General features: G+C 39.3%; 1 protein-coding gene across 4 annotated transcripts in view; it reads left to right on the top strand.

The window, feature by feature from the left end:
* LOC121897969 (transcription factor SOX-6-like) overlaps positions 1–16516 on the top strand; it is a 115127-nt gene extending 98611 nt beyond the window's left edge. For all 4 annotated transcript variants that reach the window (XM_042412802.1, XM_042412801.1, XM_042412803.1 and 1 more), the window contains 4 exons: positions 6677–6785; positions 8040–8210; positions 10543–10756; positions 13403–16516. In XM_042412802.1, the coding sequence (XP_042268736.1) occupies positions 6677–6785; positions 8040–8210; positions 10543–10756; positions 13403–13751 (843 nt within the window). In that variant the 3' untranslated portion in view covers positions 13752–16516. The remainder of the gene's footprint in view (positions 1–6676; positions 6786–8039; positions 8211–10542; positions 10757–13402) is intronic.
* Positions 16517–24369: the final 7853 nt, after the last annotated feature.

Here is a 24369-nt window from a genome sequence, read left to right as displayed (position 1 = left end):
GATTCACAGCATTTTCATACTCATTAGTGACCCCTCGTGCACTACGGATGGGGGCATTGCCATCCTGGAAGAGACCACTCCCATCAGGATAGAAGTGTTTCATCATAGGATAAAGGTGATGACTCAGAACAACTCTAAGGGGACAAACCATGCCAGCAAAATGTCCCACAAAGCATAACAGAGCCACCAGATGCCCTCATTGTAGGGGTCAAGCATTCAGACCTGTACCAGTTTGTCCTTTAATTTGTCACCAGTCTATATATGACAGCACACTCTACATATTTTTACTCAAGTGAACTTTTGAAGGACTTTTAGTCGTAATGGAGTACTTTCACCATATGGCAAGACTAGTTTTGTTTTAGTAAAAGATATTAAAACTTCTTCTATCGCTGCCAACAGAAATAGAGAACACAGGAGGGAAATGATGAGAATGAGAATTGCCATTCAAATCCATGTATACTATAATTCTCTCTTTCTCCTTCGTGCACACACACACACACACACACAAACACACTTACACACACACACACACCTCTGTAGATTTCCAAACTCCTTTCTTCTGTGTCACATTTTCTCCAGTATTTAATTGGCCGAGTGTTCAAGGTTTCTGCTCAGCTTGTGCATGAGTCTGACGAATATTCATGGATGATATTTGCTGTCGTTTGGCTGGGGCTTGCAGCTCTTGAGAACTTCTCTTTTCTCCTCTCATCTCCACGGCCACCCAGAAGCCAACAGCTTTGAAGAGGGAGCAGCTGGGCCAATGACAAGTGATGGTTTTGGCGTATGAGTGTGTGTTTGTGTGCCTGCCTTCACTGAGACTGAGTGGGTGTTTTTTTGGAGAAGAGATGGTGTTAACTTTAGTGTGTGTGTGTGTGTGTGTGTGTGTGTGTGCCCGTGTGTGTGTGTGTGTATAATGGAGTCCAGCTCTCCACTTGCCCTGAAGGGGGGATCCCGGCCTCAGGGTTTTAGCCCAATTAAAGGGCCTTTCTCTGGAAAGGGACGCTCCTCCCCACGCTCACCTCCATCACCCACTCACCTCTCCCCTATTGGGCTGAAGGAGACAGGGCTGTTGTACCAGGATCTCATATCCAGAGGGAAATCCATATTCCAAAACATCTTCAATCAGTCTGATCAGCCAATCACAGATTCCAGGGATCAGACATTTGGTAAAATAGGGAACATGATTAGACGGACTCTCCTGCGCAATTGATCCCATGTTGTTTGCAAGGATGAGGAGGAGAGGAACTCATGAATATTTTAGGGGTGGAGACTTTGAACCCACCAACCCCAAGTAGGTCATGATTAGTGCACTCCAAGGATAGGCTGTTTTGAATTTTTTGGACTTGTTTGCTTTGCATCTTCGGGAGGAAAACATCCAAAAATCTGGCAAAATATATCTCTGCTGTACTTATCCTCAGTCCCAAGTTGATTTTTTTTATAAGTCATTATACTAGTAAACACCAAGAAACTCATAAATATGAATTATACAACAGCCTTTACTAATAAATTGTTTATTAAGATTTAATGTGAGTTGTCTACTGCAGGTCTGGCAAAAAAAATCCACCAATGTGCCTAAATAAGTTTGTGCTTAAAAGAGCTTTTTTCAAAAGTTAACTTTGAAATGATCGCAGATTAAGGTGAGTGTGTTGCAGGGAGAGCGGTACGTGCTTCGTGAGCTCTATATTTTCCTACTTTATAAGAACAAAACCAAAGCAATGCAGTAATTTGGTTTATAGCTCCATGCGTTCTAATAAAAATCTCATTTGGAAAGTCTCAAAGTAATTGTTTCCGGTTCAAGGACGACAGCAGGCCTTATGTTTGTTGTCAGTATGTTATTCGTTACCTAACAACAGCAGCTCAAAGACTCTTTCTCTTAGCTTTAAATACATATTTTTTTCTTTGGGATGGAGAAGTGTGTGTGTGTGTGTGTTTTTTTTCTAAGGCACTCAAAGGCTTTGCTCTGTCTTAAACAATTCATGGATGGAACTTGCTGGATACTGTGAGTGTGACTCAACCGTTCCACCTCGGGAGGCAACGAGACCAGCTCTTTTTCTTTACCTTGGATTTGTGTGTTGTTTTCTGTTCATCGAATAAATTTGTTACTCAAATCCTCCCCTTTGAAACTTTGAAGCACTGCCCAAGGCTTTTTGTTTTATGACATTGTACTAACACAGTGTATTGGGCTCCTTTGGAGGGAATGAGACAACTGCTGTAAATGGTAACTCAGTGTAATGTTGAATGTTGAGCTATTTATTGCCTACACTGATTCGACTCAAAGGGAGACGTTGCTGTGACGTCTGAGCGTGTGTGTTTGTGTTTATGTTGCTTTCTCTTTGTGTATTTTCGTCCCAGAGCATTCATTTCAAGCATAGACGACATAGACATTTCCCGAAGAGCTGAAAGTGATCTCGGTCTCCTTTGTGTGTGTGTGTGTGTGTGTGTGTGTGTGTGTGTGTGTGTGTGTGTGTCCTGGCTCTCCACTGATCTTGGCCATGTTAATGTCATTATAGCTGGTGTACAGACGAGAGGCCTGGCCAGTTAGTGGCATTGTTGAGTATCACCTTACGCTTACGTTGCTTCCAGCTGGCCTGTGGCTGCCAAAGCTCACTGAAATAGCCACTGTGTATGACCGCGTGGGTGTGTGCATGCATGTATGTGTGTTTGAGCGTGTGCGTAAAAGACTGTGTGCACTTTTTTTTTTTTTTTTAAAAGTCTAAACAGTCACAAAACACTCCCTAAGCCCACTTAAAGGAAAACACGAAGTCTTTAAGAGATTGGCACATTACTTAGCTTACATGTTTTAGTTGAAATCCCTTAAATCAACCATGCCTCCCTGATAGATTGTTCACTCAGGGTCTATCATTTAAAGTAGAAATGAGAGCATGTAGAGGCTTTAAATTTAAAGAGTATGTTATCTTACACAGTTGACATTTTTGCAGAGGAGATCGGTGAAGTTAACATCAAATATGATAGAAAAAAAAGAGAAAAAAAAACACACCACATCGAGCCACGTGGGACCGCTTTTCCTGTTTCCATAAGTGGTGAACATGGTGGGTGATGGCAGACTGAGTGCAGGTAAATCTACAGGCCACATAAGAATGAACACAAACAGATTTTATTGCCAAGATCTGTTTTCTTACTTTGGATGATGCTCGTTATGCACACAATCCCTTAACAGCCTATTCTAAATTGCAAGCATTGAATTATGGGTTATTTTAGTGTTTGTGTTAGAATAATTTAACAGTGAAGTTGACTAAAACGAAGGATGTGCAAAAAACCTGCAGCCATCTCAAAAGTGGGCTTAGAGGTTGAACAGTTTGTATGAAGTCTCTGATTTTGTTTTTTAGACAACATTTATTTCAGTTCATAGATAATTAAGCAAATAAATACCCCAAAAAAATAATAAAAGCAATTAATCCCATCAAAATTAAAATAGACAGCAAAACAACACAGAACTGCACTGACCAAAAAAGTGAAGGCTGAAGCCAGAGCTTATACGCCTACTCTTCTTACAATACAAATCTATTTGATGTAAAAAGTCAGAGTGAATAAAAGTTATATTGTCCTTACCTCACGTATACCAAAACACTCATACATGTTTATATTTGTTAATTAAATTGTTATTATATCTTCTAAAATGACAAGTTGTGCTACAGATTCTAGTTATGTTTTTGCTAAAGCATTTATTTAATTCATTCCTTTAACTCAACTACATCTCTTTTAGTCCACTCAGGTCATAATGGTTATCTTTCATCTGAACTTTTAAATACTTTCAGGAAGCATTTATTTTTAACTTGTGTACATTTTTCAAATTTACCAGATCTCTAAATGGATAGAAAAATAGCTTTTATCTGCACCCTGTTACATAAAGTCGGTCAACATGCTTGCAGTCTTTGTTGGTGGAGCAGAATGTGTCTGGAAGGAGGAGAGGAGGGAGGAAATGGTTGTATAGAAGTTTATATTGGCTCCGTTGATGAGTTTGGTCTTTGTAGGACGCGAGCCTGTGAAACCGGCAGCTCAGACAGTTCCAAGTCTTGATTAAAGGTCGACATAATGTTGCAGCATTTGAAGCCTGAATGATATACATTATAATAATGTATACTACAAAGCTGAGTCTGGCACCTGCAAATAGACTGTTGAGTGTCTACTTCTTTGGGGTTGGAGCCTCAAGGGGTGGAGGGCTGGTGGTGGAGTGTTAAGGGCTATGAATAGGAGGAATGGTGAAAAGGAGAAGGAGGGGAGGAGAAAAAAAAACAGAACGGGGCTGAGTGACAGCTCTATCGGCACACAGCGAAGTCTGGAGAAGGAAAGAGAGAAAGAAAGATGAAGAAAATAGGAGGAGAGAGGGAACGCCGGGAGGGGGGCTGAGGAGGTTGCCAAACTTGATTGGTCCGGGAGGAGACAGTAAACGGTTGCGGGTCAGCTGGAGGCAGGCCGTGCTGGCGGTAGGCGAGTTGTAACTGTGGTAATGAGCTCAATACGGTGTGGATTGAAAAAAAAAAAAAAAAAAAAAAAAAAACAACAAAAAAACCCCAGCAATGTTTAGAGCGTTACCATAGCAACGCTGGAGAGACGCAAACGCCAAGAAGAGGAGAGACCAGGCGGAACAAAAAGAGTCGGGTGTCTCTTAAATTTAGAAATATACATTCAGCAGCAATATTGGGCTCAAGACCCAGCGAAAGCAATAGTGTGTTAAAAAAATACTGTACCAGCGCTGTGATTTGTATTTGTGCTTCTTTTTTGTACAGACTGAATGTTTTAAAGTTGAATATTGAGCTCCTCATTCCTACTGTCTTTGTAATTTAACATGATATTTTTAATTAGTCTTCAGTCTCAATTTTTCTGCTTGCTTTAATTTATCTTTGCACCTGCACATGTCCTTCATCGTGTTTAATTAACTGAGTCTTTGGTTAGTCAGCTTGTCTGCTTCTGACAGCTTTTTTTTTTTTTTGTTGCTCCAATTCAGACCTGGGTTAAATAGTAATGGAATATCAAATGTGATGGGTGTGTTTTACTGTGTCAAAGCCATTCAGATGCTACAATGATGCCACTGACAAGTGTTTCCTCTTCACTGTAATTACCTGAGCATCAGGGCCTCAAACCTCATAACTATTTTTAACCAGCTAGTCCCTCTGTAATGAAGAATTTAAGGATGCCATAGACACAAAATTTTTTAGATGTGAACAATAAAACATTGCACAAAATACAAATGAAGTTACATGAAAGAGAAAGTTTAAAAAAAAAGAAGCTATAATACCGCTCCAAAAGGCAACAGTCCAGTATCAAACCAGCATGCGCACAAGCCAAACCTATTTCAATCTTGACTAAACAAAGCAATGCTCCTTATTGCATTTGCCACAAGAACTTTCAAGTAGACCAAAAGTAGACCAACCGCAGGGAATATTTGCAAATTTTAACCCAGGTCTGCTGTTAATCTGTACTTTGGATCAGTCTGCCTCTATTGATGCTGTCCTAGTCCATTTTCCAAAACCTTAGCTCTACTCTGCATTAGTTTTCCATCGGTCTCCGCCCTTCTACTAGAAACATTCGTACATCTCTTGACTACCGAGGAGGATTAAAAATGAAATCAGAACAACAAAAATGATTCTATGTCAGCTTTTAGCAACAAAGCGGCAACATTTGACTCTCAAGCATCACTATGAGCATTGACCGTTTACCGCAGGGTATTGTTTAGTTCTCAGTGGGTCCGAGGCCTTATTCTTGTTTCTGGACTAGTTTTCCATTCCACTCCTCTTCTTTCTTTTTTTCTATCCCTCTCTGTCTTTCCCTCTTTCTCTCTTTTCTTTAGTCCTTTGTTAGGCGGTTGCTTCCTGCGGTGAGCATGGCACTGCCCAGGCACATGTTCTGCGGTGGGCCTGATTACAGCCCTGCCGTAGTGCTGACATTGGCCCGCGCCGACTCCTCATCTACACACACACACACACACACACATATGCACACATACACGCTGGCCCCTAAGTTCCACCAACTCTGCCAGCGGCTACCGCGGCATGACTTCACCCGGCAACCATTTCTTGCGTCAAACAAAATGCCTCTGTCACCAGAAAAAGGAGGAGAGGGAAGGAGGGGTGGAGAGGGGGGCAGAGGAGAAGAGAGGAGAGGAGAGGAGTAGTGTGGATATGCGGTAGCTGTACGGAGGGTTCGATGTTTTCCACTGCAGTTTGGGAGCGTGGTGGGGTAATTTTAGCTGGAAGGCCCCAAGGCAGGCTGCTTGTAGAAGTTATTTGTCTCAGAAGTGGAGTGGCAGGCAAGAAAGCAGAATCAGAAAGAGTGCATGATGGGCGGTTGGAGAAGACACTGGTGATTAGCATGGCCTTGAAGGGGTTATGACTTGTCTATTAGCTTATCACATAACCAACATCATGAATTATTCCCCTCAGTTACTGTAAAAAAAAATAAAAAACAAAAGTAGTGAAGCTGCTCAGTGTTGCCCAATGTTGTGCTTGACTCTCCTCCATGCCAACTCAACCCAGCAATTTGTTTTATTGTCATTAGCATCAAACTCATACTTAGTGACCCAATTTAAAATATGCCAGGCATACACAGGAACTTGATCCAGACATTTGATAAGAAGATGTGAACAGGAATTGAGAATTTATTTTTCGACAGCTCATTCCACGTTTTGCAGCCTTTCATACCTTGTCTTGTATTGCAGGAACGGCTGCACTACGAGACGCTGAGCCAGCACCTTGGGAAGCTCGGAGAGGATGCTGGGAAGATGGTCCATCGAGTAATTGACCTGACGAGACCAGAAGATCTGGATGGTAAGCTGCTGTGCTCTGTCTTTATCTCCTGCTTCCCTTCTTCCTCATTTACTGTCAGTTAGCTCTTGGGCCTGCTACATTTAGAGAGTTTTACTTACTTTTCAGAATCTTGCATTCATCATTTTGGTAGTTTATAGCCTAATCTTGATACTTCAGAAATGTATGTAGATTTACAACAACAGGATAAAAAACTGCTACTACTACAGGGATAATAAATGAGGGAGTTTCGGGAGTTTTGACAAGCAGAGACTCAGGTAGAAGCAGTCACATCCTGTTCAGACTAAATTGATACCAGTGACTCATAACTCCAGGGGCCCCTCATAGAAGAGGCACCACTTCTGGGGGCCTCATATATCAGAACTCCGTGGTGAAGAAGAAGGAATCTTCCAGAAAGTTTGAACATGCAGGTATTCAGCAAATACAAATATTTATTGTGCTCCTCAGGAAGCTTTGGTGAAGGAGTACCTCAACAACTAAACAGTGTTCAATGTCAACATTTTATGCTCTTGAAACATTTTTTCACTGTTATAATTCCTGCAAGTACATGACAAGAGACTGAATTCTTCTCCTTTTTTCCACAATTAGTGTTTGTGACACACAAGATCCCACCCAGTACAAGTATGCAAACAAAAGCTGGAGAAGACAGGCAGAAAGTTTCTTGTAGTGCATGGTCCATGAAGTATTGAAGTATATATTCCTAAGATTTTAATTAATAATAGTAGAAAATTGTTTCATGTGTTATACATTCATTCAGTATATTTCAAACACTTTGCACATAGTGTTGCATAAAATAGTATAACCACAATCCTCTCTGAATGTACTTTAAGGACCGACTTGGTGTCTTTTTCCTCCCAACCCACCTGTTTCCCATAAAGCCCCACTGTTTACAGGCGATGAGGGGTTGAGGAGTGCTTATCACGGTTTAGTTTAGAATGAGAGGAGTAAACACGGGAGCATAGGCACTGAGATACTATCAGGCGGAAGCAAACTGACTACAGTGTGTACAGTTTGTGTGTGAGCATGTTGAGGGCATCCCAGCCAGACCCCCAACGGACTTCTGTTTTACTTTTGTTATACATCCTCTCCCGAAGGAGGCAAAAGGGGCCCAAGGGGGTAAAGAAACAAACAGGAAGAGCTCATCATTAGTGCTACTAAAACCCTGCATTCCAAGCGTGAAAGTTTGAAAGGTGTATGCACGAACGAATCAGTGATGCACATATACAGTAGAGAATGTCATTTCTTTGTGTCGCATAGGCAACAATATCACCGAGGCACGAGTGTTCAGGGAGGCGCGGGGCAGAAACAACAACGAGCCCCACATCAAGAGGCCCATGAACGCCTTCATGGTGTGGGCCAAAGACGAGAGGAGGAAGATCCTGCAGACCTTCCCTGACATGCACAATTCCAACATAAGCAAGATCCTAGGTGAGATTTTATAGATTTATCTTTGTCAGGAGCTTAATTTGAACTCCTACAAATTCCACGCATGACTTTCTCCTGAATTTTTACCTTCTACTGTGAATTTGAATCCTCAACATTACTGCTCTGCTTTGGAGGATTCTCATTATATTTAATCTCTGTGTGAAAATATTTACTTCATATGTAGTCAGAGTGAATTATTTTTTCTTTTTTTTTTGATAAAAAAAGTCTGTGTGTTTGTGTTGATCATTAAAAGATGGGAGAAAATTAGATTAGAATTTAAAAAATGCCAATGTGTAGTTTGACATTTTAGGAAATAAGCTTATTTGCTTTCTTGCTGATAGTTAAATGTGAAGAGCCACCTGCTTATCTTTATGGTACTGTAAATACTGTATGTAGCTGAAGCCAACAGCTGATTAGCTTAGCTTAGCACAAAGACTGGAAACAGGTAGTCTGTTTTTTGCCAGGCAACCAGCGGAGGCTCCAGCAAGTTATTGCTCCTGGCCAAGAAATTGTCAAGACCAAAACCCCCCATTAAACTGTGAACTATCATTTGTACATTTCATTTTTTGTACAGATATAACATGTTATTTAGTGAGCTTTTGTTAATGTTGGATAGAGCAAGGCTAGCTGTTTTTTCTCAGTTTCCAGTCTTTGTGCTAGGCCAAGCTAACTGACTGCTAGCTGTATATTTAACAGACACTAAATATGACAGAAGTACTGATCTTCATCTATCTTTCTACATTTTCTGTTTACTTTCTGGACATGTTTTCTGAGCTGTTCTGTTGCCATCAGTTTCTTTTTGTAGCTTGAACTCATCAACTTTGGATGCATTGGGACAAAATTTGAAAAGTTTTAATTGGTCTTTTTAAAGAAATGTGGGTATTTTTTTATGAAAAGTGGTAAAAACCAAAAATGACGAGCCATATGACACAGTGCATATATATGACGGTGTCAAATGTGATATCTTTTTTCAGGTAAGCCTCTCCTTTCATTAGGTTACTCTGCCTCTATATGCTACAGTTCACGGGGTTTCTTACCAACAGGCCACGGACTATAAGAAGGACTAGTGTGTTTTTCAACCTGGAACACTCCGCACACAGAGCTCCACTGTGTCAGCCTGACTAGTGTGATGGATGCATTCAGTTAAAAAGTAGCCGTGTTGATGCTAACCACCTCAACACAGATAGCCATTCACACGGCGCTGAGCTTAACGGTTGTTCGTGAAACGTTCTAAAGACTTCCACTGTCCAGCGCAGGGCTCCAGAGAGCTCTAGGGTTGGTGAATGTAAATGCTCCGCCGAAGCAACGTGAACAAATTGCTTTTTCTTGGTGGATCTGTGTTCCTGACTTGGAGCTTTGAACAGAGTCCAGTAAAGGGGGATTTTGTGTTCTGGCATTTGTAGGATGCATCTTTTTGCTTTCAAAATGAAAAACACAATTTAAATTGAAGTGAGATATTTAAACTCCCTAATCTAATGAATCATCATGGTAAAGTTATTGGTTTAAAAGTCATGAACAGTAAGATCCTGTGGGCAGGAAGCATTAAGAAAATTTATCAAGCCTCTGAGGCAAAAAAAAAAAACAGAACTCAGAGTACACAATTGTGTATGTGTATATTACTGCATGTGTACAATGCGCGTCTCTCCAACATAATAACACAGCTGGACTTTTGGGAGTGGGTGGCAGGTTTAAAAAAGACTCCTCACTGTTTCCTGTGTCACAAAAGTACAAGACTGGTTTGTGATAAACCTTGATAAACAGAAGAGCGAGGCGGAGTGTATATAATCAGTTGTCAGAGTGCCTTGCAGATGTGCTGCATTCCTGTGATAATGGCCCTGTCCACTTGTTCAGAAGGTCCTCTTACCGGGGAAAATAAGAAGTACACAATATATCATTCTTACTAAACCAAGAGAGAGTATTATCCACTCCTGATTTTAAAGAGCCTTGTGATTAAAAATTTGATGGTGTCTGTTCACATGACAACATCCAACCTTAAGAAACTACCAGAAATGCTGAAGTCTTTTTTTATATATAGCAGGGCAGTCTCCGTGACTTTTTTTGTTTGACTGAAATAATGTGCAGATGGAGTGACAGTGTGTTAGCCTTACATCAAATTTACCACAAACTCAGTGCTCGACCAGTATTACTGAAACAGTTTAGATAAACTTCTTTCAATTTAGTCACTCCCTAAAATCTGTGACGTTGGTAGGTATTTGGTTTTACTGTGTTTTTCTTTGATAAGTTTAAGATACATATAACGTGTTTCAGGAATAAGCTAAACATGTTTTTAGGACTAACATAAAGACAAAACTAAAATCTTAATCATCTGCTCCAGGCTCTCGTTGGAAAGCCATGACCAACCAGGAGAAACAGCCGTATTATGAGGAGCAGGCTCGCTTAAGCAAGATCCATTTGGAGAAGTATCCCAACTACAAGTACAAGCCGCGGCCCAAGAGAACCTGCATCATCGACGGCAAGAAGCTGCGCATCGGGGAGTACAAGCAGATGATGCGGTCACGACGTCAGGAGATGAGGCAGTTCTTCGTGGGGTGAGTGCTTGTGCCAGCAGAGACGTTGCACCTCGGTGTTACAGTTAGCTTTCTTTATCTGGTTATTTTTAAAGCTGTGTAAAGCTACTTTGCATGTCAGCAGCTTTAAATGGTAGTGAAAGGTAAATGTAATTTAAAAACAGATTGTCAGATAAAGATTCAGCCATTGCTTCTGGCCCCAACATTTACTCAACTCTGTTCTGCAGATATGTTTGTATTTTTGAAGTTTAAAGAAGAATTGCTGAACGTAAGAGTTGCATGTGTAAATACCACATGAGTATACATTTTGTACATTTGTAGCCATGAGCTCTGGATCACACAAGGGCTAAAGATACTTTGACAGACTGGCTGTTGTACCTGTGACCTGTGCAGTTATCTCTGTAATCAATGAGCCATACAACTATCTAACTTGGACAGATTGGGATCACCGATAAAATATATCATCATCAAATATATTTTGTTATTGTTTCATAACAGACTTATGGATATTTCACCAAGTTGTGCCGTTTTCTTTTGCTCTTAGTGTGAGGTCTTTTTTCTTTTATGTGTCTCAGTATGAATATAAAGGAAACATCCTTAACTATATCCATTTGTTAGAGGTTTGCGGAGGGACCATCAGGTTTTATGAACCTTTTATGCAGGGTTTCTTCTTGGAATCTCCTAAACTTGTATCTGCAAAACCCTTTAAACATTTGCTGAAAAGCATTATATTTTTGGTTGGACCGCAACAGCAGGGCCAGCCTTATAAACGTGAATATCTGTCACTGACTGACTGACTGACTTAGTGACTGAGTGATTGACTGAGTGGTGAAATTACACCACTGGTCAGCTGACGTATCCCAGAATGCATTTTGCACCAACCAGCAGTGATGGCAAAAATTAAGCTGTTGTCATTTTTGCTGTAAGACTTAATATATCACTTAAATAAGTTTTAAATTTTTTTCAGACAAGAAAGTAACCATTTACATTCCAATATGTGGTCAGTTTATCCAAATACCGCCTATTTGGAAATTTGCTCCAATGTTTTTGGAGATGTGAGGAGCCGCCAGTTGAGACTGGCCAGTCATCTCAGCTGCTAGCAGCCCAACTACTGAATGATTGGCCAGTCAACGTCTATTGTCATCCTGGGGAGAACATGATCCGATGAACTGATCCGTGCAGCTCTTTGATGATTTACAGCTGGCTCTAATGTACATATGATATAATTCCTTTTGGAAGATAAATGTTGGTCTCACCGATGAAATCTAACAATTGTAGCTGCCACATTAGTTTAAATTTAAAGTGAAGCAGAACAACAGCACTGCCTCTGGGGCTCTATATGTACAGGTATCACCACATTTACATAAATATAAATGTATTAAAATGAACAGATTAGTCTATATTAAATTTCAAACTTGCCAAGTCCGAACTAGCAAGTACGCAAGTCTGAACTTGGTGTATTTGGTATTGAGAAAAGCCCTATCTCAAATTGGCTTCAGTCAAAGCCCACCGCACTTCCTGCGGGCTTGGTCGCCACATGTCCCCACTTCCTGTATCTGTCTTCAAATTAAAAGCCCTCTTGTGTTTCATACACAGTCCAGCCACATACTAGGTTTTGAGCTAGTCTTATTTAGAGTGAAGTCAGTGCAGCAAAAGGAAAAACAGTGGCATTGTTTTAATAGGAACCAGCCATGGATGTGTTTAAAGCCATCACAGTGGCCTGTGTTTCAGATGGATTTACCAGAGGCCACGGCTTTGAATAGGAGCGACTTTTAATAGCTTGTCATTTATTAAATTAGGACAATGCTGGGCGCTTGCGGGCAGTGAAATTGGACACAGACAGACATAGTGGAATATGAAATGTAAGCAGATGTTTGAGAGGGAATGAGAGCGGGGCAGACGTCACAGGCTGAATGCCACATTTACTGTGTGTGGTCAAGCAAATGCAGAAAGAAGCCTATGATTCCCCAGGCCTGGACTTTAAATCACAGCTAAGTCAAATAGCTACAGTACTAGGAGCCAGTCAATACAACCAGTTCCTGGCACATTCTGTATAACGAAACCAGTGTTGTTTTAAAGTGTTTAATGTGAAAATGAGTCTGTCAGAGTGTACAGCGGTAATTGTTTCAGGAGACAGAGGAGAGAAAACTGTTAGGTGAGAAAAGTGACAGCAATTTTCCTGCTTTATATGGCTCATTTGAGGAGCCAGAGGGCCTGTTTGAGTGATCTACGTTTACCCTCATTCCATCTATATCTTAACAGGTTATTAGGTGATTCTGCTGTGAGCTGGCAGGGAAAGCTGTGTGTTAGGACATGCCCGACCAGATGAGAAGCGTTGCTTTTTAACTTAAGTGGTCTCAGAATTAATGTTTTGTTCAAAGCAGTTTGTTCAAAGGAGATTATAATGAATACGTATCTGATCAAACACCAATCTGTCCACCCAGAACAGTAACCAGTAGTTATGTTAATTGTTACTGCAACCAAATTTTTCATCATTTAAAAAAAATAGTATTTTCATGCAGTCCATTGCTATTTTTATTTCTATATTCATTTCAATACTTTTAATAATCTTTTATTTATATTCATTCCATGTTATGTCACGTATGTCACAGTGGTTTATTGTTTATAGATCCATTCAACTTCTCCCTTTCTTTCCTCGTTTCGTAGGCCTCAGCCGCCAATTCCTCTTGGCAACAGCGCAGGTGGTGTAGGAGTCTACCCGGGTGCCATAACCATGGCAACAACAGCCACACCGTCCCCACACCTGACCTCAGACTGCTCCAGCAACTCAGCCAGCCCTGAGCCAGCCATCCCCGTCATTCAGAGCACGTACGGGATGAAGTCTGAGCCTGGCGGCTGCGGAGGCAGCAATGGCGGTGGGGTCAGTGCCTTGGAACTGCCCAGCGACCCCACTAATGGAGACGACGACATGGACATGTACGAGGATTTTGAGGACGAGCCCAAGTCAGACTATAGCAGCGACCATGAGACACGGGAGGCCGTCAGTGCCAACTGAGTGTGCTCAGGGTGTCAGTTGTAAAAAATGAAAAATAAAAAAACCTCCCGTTATACTCAGAGACACTTTTTAAGAACACAGTTTATTACAGAGACCTTCAGGCATACTTTCTGGACATGTTGCGTCATGCATTGAGCATGCCCAGACAGGATTCAAACTCAGTGGACATGCTCAGAGAGAGGTTTTGAACTGTATGTTGACGGACGTCCATTTGAAGAAGAGGGCTGATGGGAAATTGTGACCCAAGAATGCAACCTGAACAGACATTTACAGAGGACATCCGGCCGACAATGAACTTCAGTTTCCGACACTTCGACAATCTTAACAGGAGCGAATAAGAGATAGACGAGAGAGAGAGAGAATGAGAGAATGGGACGAAGAACAAATGAGCGACGAACACATTGATGTGTGGTTTGTAAAGAGCATGCATGGATTTTGAAGCATCAGGAATTGGTCTTCAACAGCTATTTGGTCTTAAATGTTTAAGGAGTGATCTAGTTTTTATCATTATGTATTTACTTTTTGTGTTTTTTGTCTTTTTTTGTTTTTGTTCTATAGACTTTTTCTGACAGGTCACTGCCTGTACAAACTCTGGACTGTCAGAACTTGAAATTTGAGAAGTTTTAATATAAATCCTAGCTCTTGTAATCTTATAGTCTTACTTTCGTTTCTCACGAATACAGTGCATCTACATCTTTTTTTTCTGACAAACTGCTTACATTACATTACTGTTAGATTTTTTTTTTTAAATATCCCAGCTCAGGTATGATGTGCCAGCTTGTGAATGTGTTTTTTTTTTTTGTTTTGTTTGTTTTCATACAAAAAGAGTGGTAGGACTTTTCAGACTGTCAATGAAATAAAGGGAGGTATATCCCTTATATCACATTATTATTATTATTATTATTATTATTATTATTATTATTATTACTATCATTATTACAGATTTACTTCAAATGTGCCAAACCTACATTCACATTCACTTGGGATGTTGTAGTCTTAACTTCCAATGCTGCAAAAAAGTCTTATACAATCAGCTTTTTCTGTCTGATGAGATGAGTTCCTACTCGCTAACTGCAGGCTTCCCACCTGGCCCAATCACAGGCAGAGCTCAGAGAGGATGTGTTTTCATTACACTAGCTCACTCACTCACTCACTCACTCACTCACTCACTCACACACACACACACACACACACAAACACACACACACTTTGTTTCACTCTCTGGCAGCCCCTCCGGCGTTGAGACGTAGTTACAAGAGCAGCAACGAAGGTGTCTGCTCTTCAATTCCACTGCACTGGTGCTTTCATGAACCACATTGCCCATAGTTCCTTAAGGCCAAACACTCTGAAGTCTGCACATATTGTGCCGTAAGTGCGGTGCAGTATGATGTACCAAACTGCAACATTTAGCATTTAAGTTTAAAATAGACATTTTTCTGGCTTAATATCTCCTCAGACACTTTAAGAATTCATAAGTCTTAAAAGTGTATCTTATGCTCTGTTCATTTAACGTCATAGGAAAGGGGATGGAGAAACCCCGGGATGACCCTACTGTAGGATAAGAGTTTCTAATATTCTGGATCCCTTCACTGTATTTTGCATTGTGTTTTGAATTGGTACAAAAAATGTACAAATGTTACTATTTTTATTAGCTTGTTGATATTTTTAAATGTCTTCTCAGCATCACTTGGGAAAGAGACACCAAACTTGTGTTTCAAAAAGAATTTATATAGTTGCAAAAAAAACATGGGTTTAATAGGTCTGTTATTTCAAAAAGGGTACCTTTTTCTACGTTGCATGTATATTTTGAAGACGAGTAAATTATTAACAGAAGAATGGAGGGAGAAAAAAAAAAAAAAGGCGTATAATTCTTAATCAGTTTCTTAGTCAACCACCCCAGTCAGAGCACAGTTTTTCCACAGTCTGAAGCGAGATGTTCCTCTTTTGGTGCAGGCCGGTGGTCAGCATCACGCTGGGTGTACACGCTTTTTCCTCTGTTTCACTCAAATGTCACATTCTTTTTCTGAAGACACATTATATTTTTTTCTTTGTCTCTTTTCACCACACTCTCTGTTTTCCATTTTCAACACCTGTGACCTCAGGTGATATCTGGGTGCTCTGTTTCGCTGTTTCACATGTCTTTTTACTCCATAGTTCTTTTCATGAACATATCGGGCAGTTTGTACTTGGAAAAGCTTCACAAGCTGGGACTGAACATTGGTTTTTGCTTGCATCACAGTAAAAAAAAGAGCCACTGCTCGCCTCATGCATAGATATTTCTGTTAGTGTCATACACATCCTAAGCACTGGATATAAATTCTATGTTTTGTTTTTTTTTTTTTAGTATTGACTAATGTGAAGTTGTTGTTTGATTTTCAACATGATAAATTAGAACAGTCAAAAGTCACATGTTTGGACTCTGGAGGAAGCCTCGCACTTGCCAGGCACGAGTAAATTGCCATTTCTTTAGAAGCATTTCATTTATTTAAGCAAATTTTGTTGCCGCAGCTCTAGTGCCGCCTAAAGGGGTCACATCACCTCTGATCTCTTTAAAAAGGTAACCTCATGATCTTGTCAGTTGTGACCTGCAGAAGCAAAACACAAGTTTCCTGGTCACACACATTTTGTGATGAGTATTGTATTTGAAATTCAATTGTGCGTTTTAACATTTCATTGTATTTATTAGCCAGCTTTGGCTCTAAAAAGTGTCAGTACAACTTGGTGAGAAAGACAATCAAAAAAATAATAAATAAATAAAAAGTAAAGACTTGAGATTTTCCTTACAAATCTGTCACTTCATTATTGCTTTTCAAGTGAGTTTTTCTTGTGTAAAGATAAGACTTTGTGAAACTGATTTCCCCACTCAGACCTATTGTGTCCTGCATGTGAAAGCGTAGTGCACAAGTTACAGGTAGTACTGCATGTGAATTTTTATTTCCATTACTCTGAATAGTGCTCCTACTTTCCAGAGATCTAATAATTTCCAACACAAGGCTCTCTGTTTCCAAAGTTGAGCTATTCCACTTGGTCTTTATATTTTGGTGGCCCATTACAGTAAATGTGGCCTATTGTTCCATTGTGTATGTGTGTGTGTGTGTGTGCACATGTGTGTGTGTGTGTGTGTGTGTGTGAGGTAACGCCACACATTCTGACTGTGCTGTGGTGTATACGCCACGGCGCCGGTGCTCACTGCAGCCAATCCCAGCATTTCAGAGAGGGAAACAGAGAACTCAGCCATATGCAGCCACATCATAAATCTAATTGTAATTCCCAAATCAACTGTAGCGTCACCCTGCGAGGGGCGCCGCAAAGTTTGTCACACACTCCTTTGTGTGTGCTTGTGTGTGTGCTGTGCTATTACTTTCAGTTGGGAGGGGAGTTTGAAATCATACTTGCGCTGTTGCCATGCTAATCTCGTTAAATAAGTCATCATAATTTACATTTCCTTTTTCCTTTCTGCAGGATGAACATTTAGCTGTTTGCAAGTTGACAGATTGTTTCTGTGTGTGCACGGCAGCACGAGTGTATGCAAAGCTTTCAGCACCTTAGCAAAGGATAGTGTAGTTCATTACAGTACACACATAGTTTCATAGCTAGATACATATACTCATATATACAAGCTGTATTTATCCCAGAAGGAAACTGACGTAATGCCCAGGTTTCCATTCGGTTTGTATGTTTTCTTGGTTGTTAAAGCTAGCTGAATGTGAAGACATTAGTGCTGAATAAAATGACAAAAATCTAGTGGACTCAAGTCAAATTTGTCAATAATTCTTAGAATGTGTGGCGGGGCTTGCTACAACTGTAAATTGTGTCATAAAAAATACAAATTGAAACTGTAGTTTTCTCTTCACTGGTAATTCATATGAAGCACTCATGAATTAAGCGTGGTAAAAACAAAACCAAAAACAAATATGTACTTATTACAAAATCCCTTATAGTGATCATGTCTGTCCAGCTGCAATTGATAATAATATTAATAACTTTATTTGTGTAGCACCTTTCATACAAGAAATGCAGCTCAAAGTGCTTTACAACGAAATAAATTACATGGACCAAGTGCTTCACATGAAAAGGACATTAAAAAGAACATAAAAAACATGTAAAAACATGTAGAAAAAACATTAATGTAACATAATTGATCACTATACAGTAAGTCAATGATTATTATAACTGATTTTTTTTCTTTTTCTTTATTTCTCATGCAGATTACCATCTAATTGACATTTGTACATTTATTACATGGATATAAAGTAATGAAACAGACAGCTGAATGTTCAATTCTTCTAATTTTTCCCTGACCAAAGGCCTGCTCAAGGGGGCATTACGTGACTGGGCATTACCAACCACAACCACAGGTGCTTTCCCCGTGCACATTTGTTTTCTGTCTCCATGACTAGCAGCCACGACTGTTTCTCGTTGTTTGAGTAGACTTCACGAGGTAGCCTGAGGAACGCCAAGTTTTGCTGCTGCATCTTGTTGGCTCGTTTTGGCAGTTTTTTCATAGGCTCTGAGCAGACGATGTTTTTCACTGAGAGAAAATGACTTTGTTTTTCCCGTCATAATTTCAATATGCACGCAGCACCAGCCTCAGGTAGCCAGCCAGAAGCAGAGGAGTTTACAGCAAAGCAATAATGGTGCCACAGCTGCTAAATATCATGGAAGTAAAAAAAAAATTGTTTTAAAAAAATTTCCATATGTTGTCATGTATGAAAAGACCCAAAATGAACACTGTGAGCTGACTACTTGATTACTACAAGCAAATTATTTAAACAGCATTTGTATAGGAATGATTCTGTCCCAACCTTTGTGATCCATATAAGCAATTGATCACTGTGACTGCAATCACTATACATGGTTTCTACTGTTTTACTGCCCCAGCTTCCATATTTTACAAGCTGGCTTTGCAGCAGCACTTTGTTGTAAAATGGATCAGTTGCACTGATGATTATCTAGGAAATAGTTGAGCTTTTTAGGAAACCTGCAGTTACTGAACACACCTGATCGTCCCTTAGATCAGACAAACAAGCTTAACAGGTTACCCTGTTACTGTATTAATTGTAGTTATTCACTATGTCAGACATTGACATAGTGATCAACTGAGCAGTGATTACACAGGCTTTAAATTTACCTTTCTTTTCTCATGGGTTTGGTGTGTTTGGATGATGAGGTATAAAGTAGGGGTGTGCCTGAATACAAATACATTATTGAACAAAGCACAAATAGTGGGTTTTACACAAATATTTGTTTGATACAAATATTTTAAAAATTATTTGTTTTTGGGAAGAAAAAAAACAAAACATGTCAAATACCAGTTTGCAGGTCGGTTATCTCAGTCTCTCTCCTCTGCTCTATCAGCAGGTCTCAACGAAGGGAGTCACATCCACCTGCTGCATGACGCACATTTCCTAATTTTGACATCACTCTCGGAGTTTGGGGGTGTTCGCCAGAGATAAAGCTGAGCTACCGACACACGTGAAGTGCTCCCAAAGGGACACTCCATAACCTGTCGTTCCCCTTCTCCTCTCCACAAAGTTAGGTTGTAAAAAATAGGCACTAAATGAAAAGTGCAAAGCAAGAATGAGTAAAGTTTGAGCTCAGTAGTCAGCGCAGTCGTGTGGGGACCTCCTTCGTAAGGTAGCTTATTCATGAAAGCTTATATTAACACTTTAAATTTCTAAAATTAAAAGCGTAATAATAACAAAAACAGGATTTTTGAGCCTCTTTCCACTTTTATTCGAATACAAATACAAATACAAATAATTTTGCTGCCTAAACAAATACAGATACAAATACAAATACTGGTCTCTCTGCACACCCCTAGTATAATGACACACTTTCTTCATGAAAGCCTGGTCTCGGCCAGGCCCTCTAGGCAAATTCACTTTTTGATTTTTAAAAACCATCTTGAAGAGTAGAAAGAACAAAATCCTTTCTTTTTTTTTCTCCTCGCCAATCAAGCCTTCAGATCAAGAGAATTATAAATTGTTATTACAAAGGAGGAGCCCCCTTCAGACGTGTTGGAGAGGCTCTTTCAATGAGGCATCAAAGCCACCCTGTTTATGATCATGGAGGCTCCACTACTCATTAAAGCGCACAGAATGGCCACGGTGCTGCAACACGCTACCGTCCTCTTTGAGCTAAGAGTTTATGATGCTTAATCATTCAAATGCTTTTGATTCAAAAGGGGAATAATTGACCCTCACACTTCCGTAGAGCTGATCATGTTTCACGATGAGCACAGGTTGTATGATTTTGCAGATGAGAAGTCATCCAGATGTCTGTATTTGTTTTAAGAGTGAGGGTTTTTTTTTTTAGATAATCAGAATACACATAACTTGCTTTAATTGGCTGAATTTCAGCATGAGGCAGGTTTAATCAAGGACCTGCTTCATGAAATCAACACTCAGTTCATTGAAAGGTTTGGGTCAACTGGGGTCAGACACACTGTGGCTTTTAAAAAAATCTAATTATATACATATATATATATGAATTAATGCATGTTGATTTAAAACACTGGATTCATACTGTACCAAACATCTTCTCTCTGGTAAGTCTATGCTGAGAAAAATCCTCTGATACGCTTGAAGTGAGGCAGATTCAGAATAAAGACAAGTAGAAGAAGAACAAGGTAGTTAGAAATTGCTCCAAACATTTTTCAAGGAAAATGTTTTTTTTGGTATTTTTTGCCATTATTTCAGTCACAGTGTAGAGAGACAAAAAAAAAAGAGAAAAGAGGGCTATGACATGCAAACAAATGTACTCTGGACAGAGTCGCACTGTGCATATCAGGCTTACTGGGTGCTAAAGTTGCTCAAAATATTCTGAATAAATAACATCAGCATTGGCCATGATTAGATGTAAAGAAAAAAGAAAAGCTTTCAGGTTATCACAAATCAAAGGGTGAGTACAACTACACAATAGAAGAATAAACAGGATGTGTTTTAATAGGGTTTTCAATGAATCTGTGAAACAAATAAATAAAATTCTCTTACTTGTCTACTTCTCTCACTATACTTGTATTCACAAAACTAATAAATCTAATCTTAGAATATGCTGTGCATTAGTGCATTTTAAGACATTTCCTTGAATATATTGTTGGACAGTTTTCATCAAATGAAAATTGATAACAACTGTAATTTGGAGGGGGGGGTGGAGGGGGGAGGGGGGGTGTATATTAGAATTCCAAGGGTCAGCAGCCTTGGGAGGCCTTCAACAATAACTAGAAATCTAAATGCAATACCTGAATAACAGAAAATCATACAAAAAAGAGACATCCCTTTGAAAGGAGTTGCTTTAGCTGTGTCTGTATTTCAATGTCTTTGAAACATTGCATAAAGGCCTATACTTCGTTTTTAATGCAATTAGAAGTGAAAGAAAAAAATCTACAGCATTTTTTCAGGAAAATGGGCAATGGACAGAAGACCAATTTTTTCCTTTTTGAGGCAGAGTCCTTGAGTCTTTTTAAGTGCGTTAGTCCGCTAATTAAATATTATATGTTTAACGAAAAATGCCACTTTGAAAGAAGCTGGATTGTTTGACTCAAAGACATGGCTGCAGCCTTGATGAGTGGAACTGTGTGTGACCATGAGGAGGTAAAAAACGTCATTGTTACCAGAACTCCCCTCATTTGACCTGCCATAATCCTTTCAACTGAATGTACAATTACATTCCCTTTTGTGCTTCCCTCACAGATGAAGACACTAGAATACAGTTATGCAGAGAGGGGAGTCATGAGTGACATTTCCAAACATGTTGCATGCACAGTCTGATGTTTGTTTCATTGACTACACACAAACTTATCGTTCACTATTCAAAGCAGCGTGAAGCACTACAGGCTAGCAGTGTGTTTACGAGACCAACTCAACAGCCTTGCTTTAGATTAGACAGCTTTTTTAATACCCAATGGGGAAATTAATTTGCCACCAAATCAACTTATACAGACAACAAACAATATAGACATTGCATTCACAGTACACAACAACTATACAACACTATAAAAAAGCCATTTGAGACATGATTAACAGCTAAAATGTGCTATGATCTAGACCACATCTAAAAGTGTTAAAACAACAGCAGTTTTAACACTGGGGTTAAAACAACAGAGAGCGAACTATGTTAAATCAAACAGTGTTTACTGACAAAGTTTCCCATTCGAACTTATCTCAACTGCATGAGAGTAACAAACAAATATAATGTAACATTTTAAAAAATATTACTATTTCAATTTATATATGTCAAGTTTTAGTCTCAGTAGAGGCATTCACTTCCTCCTTTTCATTTCCCCAGCCAGTTTAGATGGTTTTAACCTCTAATACAGCCTATTATGTAAGAATTGGACAGTTCAGCACTTTATGATTTATGTCCAATGCAGGGAGAGGTTTGCCCTTTATGTATCAAGGCAGACTGTAAGAGAGTGGATGTCAGGGTGGTGGATAATCAAATGACTCAAACGCAGGAGACCAGATTTTGTATCCCGTCACAGATTTTCTATTATAGCTCACTTTTTATTTATTCTTTTTTATGAACAATAACCTCAATATTTCCCTAACCTCAACCAAGTGTTTTAGTTGCCTAAACTTAACTGTAGTTTATTTGGCATCACCGCAGTCTTTCCCTAACCGTAAGCATAATATAGTTTCCATGCGCAAATATTGTAAAATGTGAGAATTTGAATGGGGTTTTGCAGATTCTTCCAATACTGAAGTTCTTGACTGGTGATGGATTTGAGCATCAACAAATGGGCAACAAAGTTCTTCTGCTGATGAAGATCATGTGATATGATCAAAAGCTCCTGAACCGCTACAAAAGCTTGGACCATGTGGTGAGATTATTGTGTCCGCTCCGCTCCTTCCAAGGTCAAGCACGAACTCTGAAGTTCAACTTTAATCTGAAAGTTTTTGATTTGTTTTTCCTTACAGTATCCACTCCTGGCAACTGAAGCATGATTAAGAGTTTTATGATTATGTTTAGGCGACTCAAAGCACTTGGTTAAGGTTTTGGAAACATTGTAGTAATGGCAAATACATCATAAGTTTGGCCAACTGAAGCGCTTGGTTGAAACTTTGAGAAAGGTCATGGTCTTGGTTGAATATTGAAAAAAGTCAATGCTGATTTGAGGGATTAGACAGTTAAACTAATGGGCTTTCTATGCTTTGCTGTTCACCACGCTTTCTCTTCCCACAGATTTTTGCTGCACTATGGTCACACTACATACTGCTCTGGAACAAAACATCACCAGTGAACATAATCCAGGTGGTATTACATTTCCTTACAAATGTATTAGGTCATGCAAATAAACACCATTCAAAAGAAGCAGGGTTATGTTGCCAGCTTCATACTACCTCAAGTGTTATGTTATTATATTAGTGCTTCACCTGTGCTGCTATCCCCTGCAGTTATGCCTCATAATAAATGAGGCACACCAATAGATTCAAGGTTGGAGTAGCCACATGAGAAAGGATTGTAACACCTATGATCACTGTGAGTCCCTTTCAAACAAGAATACAAAGAAACCCTTAATTTTAAAGATCTCGCACCCTTAGATCACCCAGTAAAAAGTTTACTTTGATGTGTGGAATCTATTATTTACTCTGCTCATCTCCGCTTCTTACTGTAGTATTGTGTGACGGAAGAATAAAAATGTGAAACCCAGTGAACTCATTTATAAGAACATTTTTTTTTTATTTATAGAGGAGTGAAATAAAGTTCTGTTGCAGCGTCCATTTTGTTATTGTTTCTTATGAGGAGCACTTGAATTTCATGACAGATCATATGTTTGACTTCCGGATTTAAAGTGGAGCGCATGAGCAGCACTTTAAGTTGACATATTAATCCCAAGAAGAAGAAGAAAAAAACACATTTGTGCTCTACTCTCTGTTGGTTAGCCAAGTCATAAATCCAAATTGTTAGAAGAAGTCTGACACTAAAGTAAACCTTTTGTTTATTCTGTCAATACTTGGAAATGACTGTTCTCCATACTGCCCGGAGCAGCTGATAATTTCTTTAATTTTACATGGTACATTAACACGCTGTACTGATAGCAGAAATCTTCTGTAAACAGACAAATGAGTGTAACAAAGCTTTGACATGTGAGTTCCTGTCAGGTTAGAAACAGACAATAGAAGGGATTCAGGGACACACACACACGGAGTCTGGCCTCTTCTGTCATAAATCAAAACGTGTAGCCATTTTTATTCAAAAGATAAATGACTTAATCATTAGTAATTGCATTTCAGTAACAAATGAATCATTGTATACATTCATTCAATACAACATGAGTCATATGATATTTACTATATATTGGCATCAGCTGAACAAAATGTTGGTGTGCATTAATTAACTAATGTAAATCATCCCAGAGCGCATCAGTAAAAATAAAAATCTGCAAAAATAAAAATTGACAGGATCCATCATTAATGTTGGTATATATTTATTTATTTATATTTTACCATGACAAGTCAAACATGTCTTCCTAGTTTAGTAAGTTATAATTTACATAACTGTGTTCTACATATACACAGTGTCCATTACTGTATGATACGTTGATTTAAATTACAACAGGTTACTGATTCAATGAACATTTGGGACATTGACAAGTTAACGGACTACATCACAC

The sequence above is a fragment of the Thunnus maccoyii genome, chromosome 5, assembly GCF_910596095.1.
Source record: "Thunnus maccoyii chromosome 5, fThuMac1.1, whole genome shotgun sequence".
NCBI classification, from domain to species: Eukaryota; Metazoa; Chordata; class Actinopteri; order Scombriformes; family Scombridae; genus Thunnus; species Thunnus maccoyii.
Note: the sequence above shows the minus strand (reverse complement) of the source record. Positions and strands in the feature narration are given on the sequence as shown.